The 18,134-nt window shown below is 38.7% G+C and overlaps 2 protein-coding genes and 1 pseudogene across 8 annotated transcripts in view; 1 reads left to right on the top strand and 2 right to left on the bottom strand.

The window, feature by feature from the left end:
* ENOPH1 (enolase-phosphatase 1) overlaps positions 1-18,134 on the top strand; it is a 74,024-nt gene that overhangs the window by 48,295 nt on the left and 7,595 nt on the right. The gene's annotated exons all lie outside the window — the stretch shown is intronic.
* TMEM150C (transmembrane protein 150C) overlaps positions 1-18,134 on the bottom strand; it is a 101,777-nt gene that overhangs the window by 4,157 nt on the left and 79,486 nt on the right. For all 7 annotated transcript variants that reach the window (XM_045820175.1, XM_045820173.1, XM_045820169.1 and 4 more), the window contains 6 exons: positions 15,587-15,676; positions 14,133-14,186; positions 13,969-14,001; positions 13,461-13,528; positions 4,666-4,793; positions 793-970 (listed from right to left, as the gene is read on the bottom strand). In XM_045820175.1, the coding sequence (XP_045676131.1) occupies positions 793-970; positions 4,666-4,793; positions 13,461-13,528; positions 13,969-14,001; positions 14,133-14,186; positions 15,587-15,666 (541 nt within the window). In that variant the 5' untranslated portion in view covers positions 15,667-15,676. The remainder of the gene's footprint in view (positions 1-792; positions 971-4,665; positions 4,794-13,460; positions 13,529-13,968; positions 14,002-14,132; positions 14,187-15,586; positions 15,677-18,134) is intronic.
* Positions 5,074-5,774, bottom strand: LOC123806810 (annotated as a pseudogene).

The raw sequence follows: 18,134 nt of genomic DNA on the forward strand, positions 1-18,134 counted from the left end.
CATTTCCATCTGGCTCCTATCTGTTCTCCATTGGTTTAAACTCTAAGGGAGGAAGGGAAATAAGTAGCACCTTAAAACCTCAAAAATGTTTTTTAGCACAACTATACATTCAGTGGCAATCTAATGTTTTTCTTTTTAAAAGTTAATCTTTATTGTATTTTTCCCATTACCATTTAGTTCCCTTATACCCCCTCCTCCCACAGTCACTACACTGTTGTCCATGCCCATGAGTCCTTTGTTTTGCTTGTTAGTTCAGTTTGTTTATTAGATTCCACATATGAGTGAAATCCTGATATTTTTCTTGGTAATCTAATTATTGAATTTGTTTTTCATAAAAGCTTATTTTCCTGAAAGATACAAATGTATTTGTCCCTTGAAATACATATTAGTGTTAAGAAATTAAATAATGGGGCTATTAATAAAGTCACAAATGATCTTTTTAAGATGGAGGGGAGAAATGACAATTCTCTTGGTTATGCACTCTATGTTTTTCATAAAGGGACACTTTTATATCATTAGTAATTAGGAGAATGTATGACACTATTTCTACAGATTGAAACAATCTTTGGGAAGGCAGAGCTTGTTTTATTTTTAGTTCTCCACTTTGGCATGAAAAATAGTCTGAGAGTTTTTGTTTTTATATTCATTTACTTTTCCATTTTATCGAAGACTCTGAAGTGATCTGTCTATATCCTAATCAATCTGGAATCACAATTTTCTCATTTCCTACATAGACAAGTTACATTTATTTTAATCTTATTGGCAAAGAACCTTTTCACATTCAAAGGATACAGAGGACCACACAGAGAGTGACAGATGCTGAGAGAATAACTCGTGGAATTCCAACTTTCCGTCCTTCATTCTTGATGTTGACTTTCAGAGTCAGTGCAGCCTGGATCCAGCATGTCAATGTACCAAACCCAAAGGTCAAGGAGGTTCCAACATTATGGATTTCTTCATCGTTGGTGAGCTAAGGGATGAACAGATAATGACGTGTGGGGGCCCATTTAGAAAAGACATAAAAGCCCACGGAATATGTGAGGGAGAAAAAAAATGGGCAAAATGTCATCTCAATAATGAAATGATGAATTTTAGAAAGATTAGGGGCCTTTATCTCCACAATGACTCCTTGTGTCAGTTATCAGTTGGTCTGAATTCTGACGGAAGAAGGGAAATAAATAGTACACCCAAACTTCAAAACATTTGTTTAGAAAAACTGTAAAAGGCAGTGATAATCTATTCCTTGAATTTCTTTTCTAGAAAAGCTTTGTGGAAAAGTAAAATAAAAAAAAAAACAGGAAAATTACACACACAAAAAAGAGTAATGTCAAAGTTTCTACAAACATACATCCCAAACTTTGTTTTCCAGACTAGGAAATGAGACCTGGGATCTGGTTGTGTATTTACCTATTGACAAAGACCAATTCTAAACAGGTCAATATTTCATTGGCACAGGCAACTAATAACACTTGGGCTGTTTATTATTCCTACAAAACTGAGCTGTCCATAGAATATGACCAATCCACTGTTAATGTGATTTTGTTTTGTTTTCTTATTTTAATAAAACTGCCACCTATGAGCTCTTGCAGTATCTCTAGACCCATTAAAGGACAACAGTGTTTGAAGATCCCTGATTACAGAGTTTACAGAGTTAAGGAGTTAAAGGAGACCCATTTGGGTTATTTCAATTGGGCATTTGAGATGTAAATCCTCAAATCATTACCCACTAATTTAAAAAATTTATCTATCACTTAAAACACCTTTACTAATTACATACATTTAAAAATACACATTTAGGAAAATAAAATCTATTTTGAAGAGGTGGCTTTTAAAACATGGTGAAAACATTTTTTTGATTGCCATTGCCTTCAGATGTTTTATTGTTTGACATTGCTGTGAATAATGTTCATATCAAATCCATATTACTTTCCTTTTATATATTTTTTAAAATATAAGTTTCTTTTTAAAGACTTTACTTATTTATTTTCAGAGAGAGGGGAAGGGAGGGAGAGAGGGAAAGACACATGGATGTGTGGTAGAAACATCAATCAGTTGTCTCTCACAGGTCCCCAACTGGGGACCTGGCCCACAGCCCAAGTATGTGCCCTGACTGGGAATTGAATGAGCGACCTGTCAGTTTGCAGGCTGGTGCTCAATCCACTGAGCCATACCAGCCAGGGCTCTTTTTACATTTTTTCTTTTTTCTTTTTGTTATAAAGAATTTCCCCCTCTTCTTTGGAAGAAGCCACTTTCTTCTCTCACAGTTCAAAAGACATATTTTCAAAATTCATTTTAAGTAATGCTTCAAGTAAAATTTTACTTCTAGAAAACTGGTTTTCTAAACTATTAATTTATTATTTTAACCTAATTTTTTCAAACAGATAATATATTTAGATGGTTCAAACTTAAAAAAAGTATAGACTGAAAAGTCTGTCTCCCCGTGAGAGAAGGGGCACCCCCAGGAGCCCCACCACCTCTAAGCCAAGACCTATGTAGGTTGTAAAATCTTTTCCGTATTGATATCTTTACATTTCCTGGAGTCTATTTTTAGTTTCCTCTTAGTTTTCCAACAGAGTTCCTGTTGAGCAATTTTGGCTCTCATTTGGCTGAACTAAGGGGTGAAGGAAAGTGTCCTTCGGTAGGCCATCGCTGCTGGGGAAAACAGCCTAACCCTGGAGGCCAGTAAGGGATTGGGAGACAAAACAGTTGGGAAACCTAAGAAGTTGGTAGTGGGGCTGGGAAGGTGAAGGAGTAGAAACCGAAGGGAAGGATCTAGCTGGAGGTGAGTCACCACCCTGGTCCTTTGCACAGGCCTTCACAGCGCTGGAACTGAGGCCGACGTGTTTAGCTGAGGCTGTTGAGAGAAGACCTAAGGGAATCGTAACGTGGGGATTGTGGACAATGGAGTGTTCATGAGAACCAGAGTAATTTTGGACAAGGCCAGACAGAAAGCGCAGGGCATTAGGGGTGGGGAAAAGAAAATCCTTTTTCTGGGAGAGGTTATTGTTTGTTTATTGAAGCGACAGGGCAAATGTCAAGTGGGCAGATGCAATTATATAAAAATTTGAAATGTATACACAGTAAAGAATGATGAGGATTTAAAAAACCAGTAAGATGAGAAAAACACGGAGTAGAACTGAGCTTCCATAGATGTAGCGATCAAGATATCTCACGCGGTCAGAGGCCCAGACAGGCTGTGCACCCAGGAGGAGATGCTCACAGGCCAGGACGACTAAGCAAAAAGATTTTAACAAGTCAGCCACTTTCATGTGTCAAAAATGCATTTTTAAAATATGTCGTGGAAAAATAGACTACTGGCACTGTAAAATGCTGCTTCCTGGAGAGAAATTTGGAAATACTGGACCAGAACTTAAAAAAATAAAAAGACTATACTCAGTTAAAAAAAAGTCTGTTTCCCATCCTGTCCATACATTAGCTACCTAGTTTCTCCACAGGCAACTAGTTTGTGGTTTCCTGTGTATGCTCTGTAGATAATACAGAAAGTGGTTTTCATATGTCATCATTCATGGTTTTGCCTATTTGTGGTTCACTAAAACAACCTGATCTGTGGGTTTCTCCTAGGACCTTAGTAAAGAGCAAAATGTCTATTTACTAACTTTTATGCAAATTCTGGTTGACAGACATGAGAGTTACTGAGCACTTTACAACAGGCTGGCACCTGCAGCATGTGAGGGGCAGACTCCCACCATAATCTCCATAAAAATTTCTGTGTTCTACATTTTTGAGTTTAACAGAATAAACACTCAAAAATTCTCTTGGTAATTCATTATCCTAGTCAACACGTTCTATGAATGCAGCTTTCTTGCAGTCGAGCTTGTTATGGGATGAGACCTAGAAGAGTTAGAGGAATTGGTGGGATTGCCTCTCTGCCAAACAGCCCTGGTTTAATGAGTGATCAGGACTGAGGGTTAGGACAAGAGACACTCTGAGAATCCACTACCAGATTTTCTTGGAAGTCTATGCCATTTGGACTTCATTCAATAGAAGGGAGAGGGGTATCCAGGATCAGGTGCTTGATTACAAGAGGGAAAGTTCTAGGAGCAGTGTGCAGCATAGGCTGGAGGATGCTGGGAATGGAGGCAGGGAAATCAGACAACTGCTGTAACTGCAGGGGTCTCCTTGTCTGTTCTACAAATGATGTCATTTGGACAGGAGTTGGGTGATGATATTGGCGAGGGAAATTATTCTTTAATGTTGTCACCTTGGGCTTCTAAGTTTCTGGGAAGATGATTTAGGTCATAGTGTTCTGGAGAAGTTCTGGGTTTTCAAATTGAGTTTGCTAATCCTATTAGTTTTCTAGAAAGGTACACTGGATACAATTTGTTATAAAAATAAAAGTATAAAGCACTTCGAAATCCTTTGTAGAAAATATACAACTATTTTTGTAGCTGCGTTTCCCAGTAGCTGTGCTGTATCTCCAATGCACAGTGAGCACTCTCAGGTGTACACTGCACACTTAGGTAGGGCAGGCCAAGAGACCATAAGGGCTGACTGCTGTAGAACCTGTGCATATTAGGAACCATTATTAGCAATGTTTTTAAAGATTCATGAAGAATGATATGGGCCATATAGTGACTGCCCCTCGGTGGCTATAATCATATAGAGGAAGTGTGAGACAGAGGTGAAAAAGGCCAAATGAAGTACCTGAAAATTACCAAGTAAGGTCATTCCAAAGGAAGCCAGACACAATGCCACCAATCCACTAATATTCAGCCACGGATTTAAAACCTTTGGTTTCAGTTGTATGAAGCGCAGAACAGCTACCACAAGAGCTGGGGATAAAACAATGTGTTAAAATTGAAAAACTGAAATCATATACTCAGACTATGAGGAAGTGTTCTAAAACCACAATGTGCAAAATTGAACTTTTCACCACAGTATGTTTTTAAATCTCTGAAATGACAATTATTATGATATTTTTCACAGTTTAATTGCTCTATGCATTTATTAGTGAATATTAATGCTGCAAAGAGGGGACAGAAGCTCACAGACACTCTACACAGTTTCACATGATACAGTATAGGCAAAGCATGACTAAGGACCAACAGAATCCTAGGGTTTTGGTGGATGCATTCCTGGGGGAGGTGGGCTTCTGATTTCTGGTGGAAGAGGGTCTCATTACTGGAGGGGGCATGCCTATTGGTGTTGTCTGAGCAGGGGTAAGCCCAGTTGGTGGTCCCATGGGTGTTCTCATACCAGGTGGAGGAGCCATATGCCTGGAGGTGGGGCTGCCTGGCTCACAGGTGTGGGGGCTCCCCCAACCTGATTGGTACTGAGTTGGGGCTTTAGCAATGCTGGCAATGGCTGCCACAGTGGCAGCTGTGACAGTACCTCATCCCTGTGGAGTCATTGCCTTCTGGGAGGGACCCTTACCTCTCAGACCGGGCCCACCAACTGGGACTCCCCTGTCCGCAGCCCCGCCAACCCCAAGGCCTCCTGCAGCTCCCGCCAATGGTACGCAAGCAATGCCAGTATCTTTGGGGGGAGGTCCCCGCTCAGTCTACTTGCACAGTCATGGAAACCAAGTTCTCCTCATTCAGCAGCACCAGACCCAAGACCCGCTTCTCTCCATGCTCTGGCTGCTTCACATTCTTTGGTTTAATTTTCCTGAACTCATCACAATCACAGAGGATCAAGTTCATGTTCTAGTCAAAAGGCTTAAAGGTACTGACAAAGATCTGGCTGGCTTGAAGGATGCACCTCATCCTATAGTTGATGTGCTGCAGCATCTTGCTGCTCTTTCACACAGTCATGATTACTGTTCCACCAAATCCAATGTCCACAGTAGTTTCAGGATCCTTAAGACCTAAGGGGAGGCTACAGATAAAGGTATGATGCAGGTTCTGCTGCAAACAATGCAAGCTGGGGCAGAAGCTTCAAACTGTAGGTGGAGCCGGTTTTTCTTTTCTTTTGTTTGTTTGTTTGTTTGTTTGTTTGTTTGGAATCAGCTCCTTGGGATGTCCCAAGGCTGTTTTAACCACCTCTGGGTGTATGAGCTAGGAAAGCCTGCCTCAGATCCACCTGGAAATCTACTACAGGTACTTGCTGCTACTGGGATCACCTTGGGTACAGCTGACACTCTTGGTTGCTCAAGAGAGGCTGTCCTCCTGTGTTTGACCTGGACTACTGCCTTGGGTGCATGGTGGTCCTTCTCAAGTATAAGCAGTCCCATGGCCACTGCGGTCAACCTCGTGCCCTCTGTAAACTGCCACGGTGGCTTTCACTGAGACCCTCAAACCACTGGTGCGAAATGACAATTTTTAAAAGAAATTTTTCCTGCATGACTTATAATTATTTCAGTGTTTTATTATACCTAACCTGAGGGAAACAGAGAGGAGTTGAAGCAACAGTGCTCTATGTTATTTGGGTGACGCAAGGATGATAGAACTCCTAATAGTGTTCTCATAGTTTTCAAAAATGAGGTCAGCACAGGACAGACTGTCTTAGGGGAGAAAGCCCGGCAGAAGCTTGACACACAAGTAAGATGGGGATAAAGACAGCCTGTGGCACGAAAATCCACCGACTCAATCATCCTTTAGTTTGGAACAGTGTTAGAATAGACAGGAAAACGTGGGGAAAGAGATGAGGTTCCCTATGTACACACACACACTGGCCCCTGTGCCAGAACTCACTCCTGGGGATAGGAAGGAAGATAGAGTCAAATGTACAAATCCCTTTAATTGTTGATTTTCTCCTGTGTTCCTCTGATTCCACCTGGAGGTGTTCATTGTCAAAGGAGAGCAGCTACAGTAGCCAAATTATGAAATATGGATTTTTAACATAGCAAATTGGGTGACTAGACACATATCAAAGATCACACTGACTATATTAAGAAAGCCCAACTTTTCCAAATGACATTAATTACTTATTTTAAAAGACCATTCTGTCTTTTGAGGCAAATTGTCATGGGAGTACCGGAAGAGAGAATGAAGTAACTCAGATTTCATATCTGACTTCTAACAGTAACTTTGAGGATGGCCCAGACTCAAACCACTAATCTAAGAATCCCCTTTCATTAACTACTTAGTGCAGGGATATTTTCATATTTATATAAAAACGCTGAGAGAAAGACCTGACTGGTGTGGCTCAGTGGGTTGGAGATTCGATTCCTGATCTGGGTACATATGATCCCCAGTCCAGGCATGTACAAGAAACAACTAATTGATGTTTCCCTCTCACACTATCTATCTGTTTCTCTCTATCTCTTGCTCTCTCTCTAAAAAAGCAATGGCCCTGGCTGGTATGGCTAAGGAGATTGAATGTCAGCCTGTGAACTAAAGGGTTGCCAGTTCAATTCCTGGTCTGGGCACATGTCTGGGTTGTGGGCCACATCCCCAGTGGGGGGACACTCAAGAGGCAACCACACATTGATGTTTCTCTCCCTCCCTTTCTCCTTCCCTTTACCTCTGTAAAAATAAATAAATAAAATCTTTTTAAAAAAGAACAGATCAAAGATCCAAAAACAGAACTAATTGATGAAGAGATAGCTAACCTATCAGATGCAGAGTTTAAACCACTGGTAATCAGGATGCTCACAGAAATGGTTGAGTGTGGCTGCAAAATAGAGGAAAAAGTGAAGGCAATGCAAAGTGAAATAAAGAAAAACATACAGGGAACCAACAGCAAAAGGAAGGAAACTGGGACTCAGATCAACAGTTTGGAGCAGAAGGAAGAAACAAACATTCAACCAGAACAGAATGAAGGGGCAAGAATCCAGAAAAATGAGGAGAGGCTTAGGAACCTCCAGGACAACTGTAAATATCCCAACATCTGAATCATAGGGGTGCCAGAAGGAGAAGAGGAAGAGCATGAAATTGAAAACTTATTTGAAAAAATAATGAAGGAGAACTTCCCCAATCTGTAAAAGGAAATAGACTTCCAGGAAGTCCAGGAAGCTCAGAGAGTCCCCAAGAAGTTGGACTCAAGGAAGCACACATCAAGGCACATCATAATCACATTACCCAAGATTAGAGATAAGGAGAGAATCTTAAAAGCAGCAAGAGAAAAGGAAAGACTTACCTACAAAGGAGTTCCCATGAGACCATTAGCTGATTTCTCAAAAGAAACCTTTCAGGCAAGAAGGGGCTGGAAAGAAGTATTTGAAGTCATGAAAGGCAAGGACCTACATCCAAGATTATCTATCCAGCAAAGCTCTCATTTAGAATAGAATGGTGGTGCTGACTGGTGTGGCTTAGTGGGTTGAGCACTGGACTGGGAAGCAAAGGGTCATCAGTTTGATTCCCAGTCAAGGCACATGCCTGGGTTGCTGGCCTAGTACCCGGTAGGGGGTGCAGGAGAGGCAACCAAACATTGATGTTTCTCTCCCTCTCTCCCTACCTTCCCTTACCTTCCCCTCTCTCTAAAAATAAATAAAAATCTTTAAAAAAAGAATGGGCAGATAAAGTGCTTCCCAGTCAAGTGATAAGGTCAAGTTAAAGGAGTTCATCATCACCAAACCCTTATTTTATGAAATGTTAAAGGGACTTATCTAAGAAAAAGAAGAAGATATAAACAGTAAAATGACGCTTACAACTATCAACAACTGAACCTAAAAAAACAAAAACAAACTAAGCAAACAACTAGAATAGGAACAGAACCAGAAATTGAGATCACATGGAGGGTTATCAGCCAGGAGTGGAATGGGGGCTAATGGGGTGGGGGGAAGTACAGGCAATAAGAAGCGTAATTGGAAGGTACAAGTTAAGAATGGTATAGGAAATGGAGAAGTCAAAGAACTTGTATTTATGACCCATGGACAGGAACTAAGGGAGGGGGTAATGCTTGTGGGAGGAGAGGTGTGAGGGGGAGGGGAATGAAGGGGAGAAAAAATATGGGCCAACTGTAATAGCATAATCAATAAAATATACTTAAAAAAGACACTCACAATTAATGTAAATTATATCTACATAAAAGAAATGCACTTAATATTCCCAAAGACAATTTATTTTGACATTAAGGTTTAGCAGGGAAAACAATTAGAAATTCAAGAATTACCCTTATTTATACAGCAGTTAAGTAGGTAATTATGTGTAGGTAATTTCACCTTGATCACAGGCCATTATAAGTAGCCATTAATAAAGAAAACCTATTAAAAATTTGCATTTCCAAGTATGCTAACCTTCATAGTTTCAAGCTACAAAGTTAAGCTCACTGAGTTGACACTCAATTTCAAGTACCTCTGATCAAAAAGTGGTATGTAACTTGGTTAATATTTGGATTTGGAAACAAAATAGAAATAAACCGTAACTTATGAAATCTCAAAGTTCTGTTCTGATTGAGCTTTTAGTATATTTATGTTTCAGGTAATGCCTACCATTGACCATAAAATTAATAAATTATACTTGAGTTGACAATAGCTTCCAACCTACTTGTTGAAGAAACCTACTTAGGAGTTATAATGTATTAGAAGTATATTAATAATGAAAGTAACTAACCTAGAGGATGAAAAAATCAGTACAACTTATAACTTTTTAGGATGGGAGTAAGAGGAGGAAGTGGGGAGAGAAGAAATTCAACACAAGAACTCTGACACAAAGTGATCATCAGATAAAGGAGCCATTAGATTAAATCCAGAAACCCAACCACAGGGTGCCCTGGGACATGCGTGCTAACTAATCGGGCATTAGTCAGGGCATAATGACAAAATACTAAGCACCTATCATTTCTTCTAAAAATGGCAAGTGAAAAGTATTACTCTGGGAACTCCCTGGCTGTCATGCAATTTGGAAGGACAGGATCATGTTGGAACTTTGGCCTAAGCGCTAAACCACTGCTGAAGCAGACACTGCAATTGTTCTTGATATCCACATGTCCAGTCAGTTTGTTCAACTGTGTCCAAAAGAAGAGAGTTGATGGACGTTCTCTACATTACCCATATCTCCCCAATAAAAATGAGACATGTATCAGTCAGTCTCTTGCTTCCAGCATTGCTAGCCTCCCCATTTGTAATAGGGATGGTAAAAATCATTCTACCATGAACAGATAGTGAAATTAAGCAGGAAACAGAAACCTACTTGCAGATGGGAATTCAACACAACACTCCTAATTTTCAGAACTGCATTCTCAACCCACACTTTGCCCTTTTGACCTATTAATTACATTATTAATCTACTCAGACTAGGCATACTTTCCTTTCAAAGTAGATTCTAACTAACTTTTTAGGGTTGTAGAAATAATAAGGATCCTGGTCCTTTAACAATTTTATTAACAGTTGGGTTTAAATAGAGGCAGAATTAGACTATCAGTTATGAAGTCCATTTTCAACCAAACAGTGGTTTAATTATACCTTCTTGAAAGAGACTTCTGGGCGGTAGGGAAATTTTAAAGCCATTTTTATACAAGCTAACAAATTTTTAGTTCCATTAAAAATGTTAGGTTTTATCAAGAGTTTTAGGATTTTTAAAACTCACCCTCCTTTAGTTTTCTTTTTTCTTTTTTTTTGTATTTAGAATAGTCCTTTGCTCTACAGATGCCCTCAATTTAATTTGTCTATTTAAAAAGTCACAAATGTAAAAAAACTGCTTATTTTCTTTATTAAATATTTTTACTTTGAGGCTGATTGGTTTTTAAAGTCCAACTCGAAATAGCAACTCTTCACTGCAGTTCTAAACTGGTGCCTGGCCGAATTCTTTTTTGTTTTGTTTAGTTTTGTTGTTTATGCACTGATAATTCCTATTTATGGCTGCAGTAGAACATGACAATCAGTGTGTTTTGGATGAAGGAGGGAGAGGGGCTGCTTTCAGGTGACTGAAATCATTCAGCAATCAGCTTTGTCCTTGCAACCTCTCCAGAGCAGAAAATAATATTCCCTTTAAGAAATTTGTCTCAGGTCTTTTATCCCCACAGAAGACATAAAGTGTGGGTGGACTCAGGACAAAGAGTGTAACTAATTCTGTTAAGAGAATAATTGAGCAGTTGATCTTCGATTAGTCCGTTAAAAAGATAAAAGGTCTTAGGCAACTAATTTTAATCAATGTCATACCACCTCATTTGTAAGTTGTAAATTATAATCCACACATCTGCCAAGAAGCAAAGATTTATAAGCAGAGTAGGTTGTTTTTTAAAGTCAGTATGTCATCTAAAGTAATAGTTGAGGTTGAACAGGATGAACCTGGGGAGACGAAGGCATCCACAGTTCAGAGCAAGAATCATTAGTAAACTGACTTTCACTCCTAGAGTTGATAAATAAATAATTGCTGGTTAACTCCCACTAAACACTAATCTTAATCACTTTGTATCTACTAAATGGCACTAAAAATGATGAAAGATAATAAAGAATAAACATTGGATACTGCAATACTTTAGAGCAGGAAAGCTAGTGAAAACTTTTTGCTTCTTTGTGGAGCAGGGAAGGACTAGACAATGACGAGTGCCAGCTGGAAGAGGGGACTTGTTTTCCTTGCTCGGTTTTTGGGAATGCTTTAGTAATTAGTTCCTCATAAGCTTTATAACCAGATAAACTTGAGCTGTGAAAATTGGTATTTTTTAGATTATACAATGAGGACTACTGGGAAATATCAATTTTTCTTAAAAATATGAAGAAAACAATACATGGCTTCCAACATGTTCATTTGTTTCTTTAAAGCCCATTGGAGGACAGACAGCTTGTGACAACCTTTTTATAAGGGTGCTGTCCTCTGGACTGTGATTAGATGAGGTAGTGTTTGCAAAGCTCTTAGCATTGTGCCTTTAATATAAATGACTGTCATTAATTGTTGTTATCATTGCACCCTGTGGGGATGATCCTATGAATAGGTAGCAATCTGCAGGCCTGCCACGGGGTGTGATTGCAGAGGGGTTAGGAAAGGTCCCCGATCCTGCAACTGAAGAGTCACTCTTGGGGTGTTGTGCTCTATTAAATGCAAATATCTCCTTAGCAGTCATGTATGCCTTTGTGTGGCTAAACTTACTAGATCTTTTCAGAAGAGTGGTGTCGAGAGTAGAAAAAAGTCAAGTTTAAAGCTCCTGGCAGCTTGAAGGCTGAGGGCACTGAAGACAAAGCCTGAGTGACAAGGACAGGCCCTGGTGTCCACATGGGCATCAGCTGCTGAAAATTCTACTTTTCTCGGAACTTGGGAATATCTCAGACATGAAAACTGCCTGCTAAGGGCATGAAGAGAAAACTTTCCTTAAAGGTTCAGCAACCCCAGCGTCAGGATATATCTAACCTTCTCCTTAGTGCTAGCGTAGCAATCCATGCCTTCCAGACAATTCCTGCTTACACAAATGGAATATGCTTTTGGAAGCCTGGGCAGAGAGCAATCTAATTAACTGTAGAGAAGACCCCAGTGTACTTCTCTTTGAACCTCACAGCTGCAAGAGGGGCCTCTGGGGCCTCACAGGGAACATTCTCCATGTTTCTCACTATTTGAACCCTCTCAACTAAGATTTTGCCTGTGTTGCATGTTGGACCAATCATCTCCCTTGATTTTCCAATTAGGTCTATGGGTCTTCCCTTTTCCTATAGCAATCATTAAAAAAGAACATATTAAGAGTGAGTAGAAATTTTTTTGGGGGGGAGAGAATTATACATAGATGAAATAACAGGTCACCTCTTAGGAAGACATAAAGGCCAAATACTCCCTCAATACTAACATCACCTTTATCTCTTGGAGTAAAAAGTCTCACCTTTCAGAAGGATCATTTCCAGAAAACCACTGTTGAAATATTTCATTGTCATTGGCTTATCCCCCACAGCATGCTAATGATGACGGTTGACCCTTTGAAAGAAACTGGAAAGGCCTGGCCTTGAGGAGGGGGTACATCAGGCCCATTGGAAAAGGACAGAGAGCACAGCTGGTTCCCATGGTCCCCAGAGGACCACCTGATCCTCGAAGCACTCACAGCACAAAGGGGCCAGGATATTAAATGAGGGTCTTGGGCCCTGAAGAAAAAGTGGAAGATTGGGGCTGGACATGAGTATGCAAGTTCTTTCTTTTCTTAACCTATGTCTCCATTTGCCAGTGTGATTTGTATATAGGATAGACACAGGAGAGAGCATAACCTTTAGATGTAAAAAGCAGTATCTACACACATCAATATTTGTCACCGAGCCAAGGCATTCTTTATCTTTGCCAGTGAAGAAATAAAAAAGGCATTCTTTTTACAGTAAACACATTGTACAACATTCCATTCTCATGCAGGATTTAATGGTATGTGAAATATATTATTTTATGCAGCAAAAGAAATAAAGTCAAGAGTACACTGACATGATAAAGATGGTAAAGGGAAGAGAAAATGTTAGGTAAGCAGGGCAAATATAACAAGATTTATATCCTGTTATAAGAGAAAAAAAGACCCTTAAAACAAAAAACTAGCTTCACCACAATAGGATCCCAAGATATCAACTAAGCCCACCATGCTTTCAATATGGGTTTGGGAGAACTGAACATAACAGAAATGTATCAATGCACATAAAGCATTCTTTATTATCTGCTTACCTAGGAATGCTGCCATGTTCATAACTTGACTAAACACACAGCTTGCAGGAGGTGCATCACCTGCAATACTTGGAATATATGAAATGTTTTATTATTACTATATTAAAATCTATAACCATTCAAAGCAGTGAATGTTTGTGTACCCTCAAAATTCATATGTTGAAATCCTAACCCTCAATATGATAATATCAGGAGGTAGTACTTTTGGAGGTAATTAGGTTATGAGGATGGAGCCCTGATGAATGGGATTAGGGACCTCTTTTCCTCTTTCCTCCATGTGAGGATACCATGAGCAGATGGCAGTCGGGAACCCAGAAGAGAGCTCTCATCAGAACCTGACCATGCTGGTACCCTGATCTTGGACTTCTAACCTCCAGACCGTGTGAAATAAATTTCTGTTGTTTATAAGCCACCCAGGCTGTGCTATGTTGTTATGGTAGCCCAAAGTAAGACCACACCCCTAACTTTTTCTAAGATCCAGCAGATCAGAAGAGAATTATCAAATCACCTTATATATGGTGCATGCTTCACACCAGGTTTCCTGGATAACAGAAAACAAAGAAACTCAGGTTAAAGCACATTCTTTTGCATACAGTTTAACCTCACCAGTGGCAATGTTTTTGTTAGGTCTATGGATGAACAATGAATTAATTACCCAGAGACACACTTTACCTTTCAGCTGAATTTAATGGGAAAACTTTGTCATCTTCTACAGCTATAAAGTATCTATGAAGAAAAAACAATAAAAGTTTACAAAATAAAGAAATTTTAGAAAACAAGAATCATTGTTTCCCAGTTTTATTAGACTAACCACATTAAATCATATTCATTTTATGTCCTAACTGGGAAAATGCTCTTTTATTATAATGTTCTACCTGTGGATCATCTTGCTCTTTGAAGCTCAAAAGTTATTACTAATAATGTTTCTTTAATTTTTAAAACATCCCCCCAAATAATGGAAATCATTATAATCTGAAAACTGGAAAACAAAGAAATAAGACCTTACAACTTTGGGCAAACTAAAATTTGAATTCAAATTTTCCATTTCTCAGGAATTTCTCAGTCCACTTTTTTTAACTGCAAGGAACTAAATTAATGTTCTACAAGTGAATAGTGCTTGAAATAAGCAAGAGTGGGAGCATTTCGTGATAAGCCAAGACTTCCAATGTAACAAAACCCATTTTATAAACATACCAGACCTTGTCACAAAACCCCCCTGGGCTATGAACTAGACTGCAGTGGAATTCTTAAGATGTTAGTGTCGAATTAGCAAATTTTGCAAAAAATGAATCCATATCACCAGTTTATAGAGTGTTCATTACTGGAAAAACACAGGCACACAAAAATAAGTCTAGTATTCTTTTCTACATGCTTTGAATAATTTATTACTCACTCTTGTTATTTACTTTGAGTAACAGAAAAAGGAAAGAGAAATGGGGACTTTAGCAAGGTTGAATTATTTTAAAGTACTTATAAATACATTCATATAGATACACCATGTGCTATCAAAACCACATTTTTATATATTGGGTTGGCCAAAAAGTTTGTTTGGTTTTCTCCCCATAAGATGGCTCTAGTAGCGCTTAGTTGGCCTTAACTTCATTCAAAACAATTTTGTTAGACTGTATGGTGACAGCTGTCATATCAGCATAGATTTAAAAAATGCATCAAAATTGGTGAATTTTTGTGTAGCCATTTTAATATTGAAGATGGAAGAAAATATGCAACATGTTCAGCATATTATGCTTTATTATTTCAAGAAAGGTAAAAGCACAACTAAACACTAAAAAAGATTTGTGCAGTGTATGGAGAAGGTGCTGTGACTGATGGAACATGTCAAAAGTGGTTTGTGAAGTTTTATGCTAGAAATTTCTCTCTGGATGATGCTCCATGGTCAGGTAGACCAGTTGAAGTTGATAGCGATCAAATGGAGACATTAACTGAGAACAACTAACGTTATACCACATAGGAGATAGCCAACATACTCAAAATATCCAAATCAATAAAGTTATTGGAGAAAATGAAAAATGTGTTTTTTTATTTTACAGAAAAAACTACACAGACTTTTTGGCCAACCCAAGACATTGCAACCTCAGACCTTAGTAATTAAATAAGAGAATACTCACACTATCCACAATCCAGCTGAAGTAAACAAAGTAAACACAAGAGGTAAAAACATCCATACGCTGCATTTCTTCCCATCCATACCTGTTATACTGAAATACAATGAACAGGTATTCATAACTGACACAAAAACTTACCTTTACTCTTTCAAGACAGGAAGTTTAACGGGAAAAGAATGCATTTTATGAAACCATGGTTCAAATCAGTATCATATGGCCACCTATACATGTGGGAAATGCTTGAACAGGGAACATGGATGATTGTTATCTAGCATTAGCTCAAATATTTCAGAGTCTTAGTTAAGAACTGATGGATACTTCTCATAACAACATTCATCCTCATACAAACTTTGAAGCATTTAAGAAAGTACAAAAGGGTTTGGGTTAGGACTCGGAAGAGGAGGTTTTAGAGGAGGAGGTTAGGACTAGGCCCTGAAGGCAAAGTCCAACTTTTAATGCTTTAACATTTATGGGCTTTTGAATCCATGGATCCAGTATGTACCTATGTCTGCAGCTTAGCTAGCAAGAATGTTAGAAACAAATGGGTACTAAATAAATTAGCAACACAAGAGGAATTGGCAAATGCTTTGCAAATCTGAATTTTTCTCATGACGTGTTTTGAATAACTATCTCAGAAAACTCTAAAATGAACACTCTGGAAAAACGTGTTGTGTGTAACTTTAAATTAGCTCCTACAAACACAATGGGAAAAAACAGATGCCAGGCATTTTGGATGTTATATTTTAAAGCAAAAATATATAAATGAAATTCTCCACCAAAATAAAGTAGAAAACAGGAGCTTCAGAATATCTGTGAAAAATTATTGATATAGAACAGAAAGAAATAACTATCACTTTACTTCCTTGCTCAAAACCATCAGACAAAATCTATTTGAGACACTGGATGCCAACAATCTTTAAGGCAAAAAACACCAGTTCCAAGAAAATAAGGTACCCTAAGTGACTTCCACAGGGGATCAAACAAGCAGAAGGATATGGGGTTAAATGGCACCTCTGGGAGAAACTGCTACTTGTTGCTTTGGGTTTTATAATTAACTGAAGAAAGTTATTTACTGAGTTTGAACCAACACTGTCACATTTCTGAGCATCTCCCTGATATTTACTTTCCTAATACTGACATTCTTTGGACCATCCAAGTATTGAGAACAGACAGAGAACATGGTCCCTCCATTTAGCATAGTAGCCTAAGGTGTCAGGGAGGTCTTGGTTCCCCAAACTGACCTACCTGAGTAGGTAGATCTTCCAGGCAACGGGACACACACCTGGACCTAAAATGTGTCCTTGAATGATTGTGCTGTAGTCTAAACACCTATCTGGGTAGGAGTGTTAAATTAATGACAGAATTTATTGAAAGACATTAGAAATGCTTGCAATCAATTTAATCCAATCCAATCCAATCCAAACCAATCCAATCCAATCCAATTGACAAGTATTGACATCCACTTGTGCCAAGCACTATAGTGGGTGGTAGAAATACAGAGGTGAGCTCTAATGAATATAACTATTTTTTATGGGACAGTTTATGCCATATATAAAAGCTAGTGTACGAACCAGTGGTACATTATTGTTCTATTTATATAGTGTAGAAGAATGATGAATATTCTAAGCATACAGAATTTGGTTAGTTGGTGTCTATTTATTTATTTGTGTCCAGAAAATTGTGGGCTCATAGTAAGGCTATCAATTATGCTAACAAACATAATTCCCTCAGTTTTCTAAGTTGCAGAGGGAGTACAGAAAGTAGGGATGTTGACTGAGCATGTAAATAAATTATTCTAGATCTGTCCCTGAAACAGGCTGCTTGGACAGGATGAGTACAGCTGAAATAGTTACACTGAAGTAAGAGTTAGGACACCAAGTCCTCAGCCTTAGTTTTGCCAATAACTGACTCCATGGGCCTGAGCCAGTTACTTAAATCTGTAACACCATTTTCCTGTCTTGCTACATGAAGATTGTGGAATTTGAAGGCAGGGAGAGGACATCAAAGACTGAGGCCTCACAGGGTGATGGTACCTTGTAAGTAGCAGGATGCTTCAATTTGCCCAGAATTATCAGCACCAGAAGGGTTCATGCCTGTTAATCATTTTAAAAATAGATTGGCAAATAAATCATAATGCCAACTTATTTATGTACACTGAGAAACACAACTGCCAAGTGGACAAATACTCTTGAACATTGGTTCTCCTTTTAGGAACATCTATACAGAAAATCAAAATTTGGAGGCAGGAAAGTAGAGTGGAGAGAGTTAACAAGCTAATTCTGAGACTATGGCATCAAGCTACAATAGCTACAATAGCTTTATATGCTAATTTCCTTTAAAGAAAGGCAATATGGTTAAATGGAAATGGTATGGCAACCAACAGGACTCAAACCCAGCTCTGCCATTCACTAGCTGTCTGATCTCTACCAAGTTATGTCATCTCTTAAACCTTAGTTTAATGAGGGAGATAACTTCTATTTCATAGGGTTGTGCTGAGGATTAATGACAAAGCAGGTAACACCACACATCACACATGTTCCGTAAGTGGCAG

The sequence above is a fragment of the Phyllostomus hastatus genome, unplaced genomic scaffold (assembly GCF_019186645.2).
Source record: "Phyllostomus hastatus isolate PE091 unplaced genomic scaffold, TTU_PhHast_1.1 phas_scaffold_39, whole genome shotgun sequence".
NCBI classification, from domain to species: Eukaryota; Metazoa; Chordata; class Mammalia; order Chiroptera; family Phyllostomidae; genus Phyllostomus; species Phyllostomus hastatus.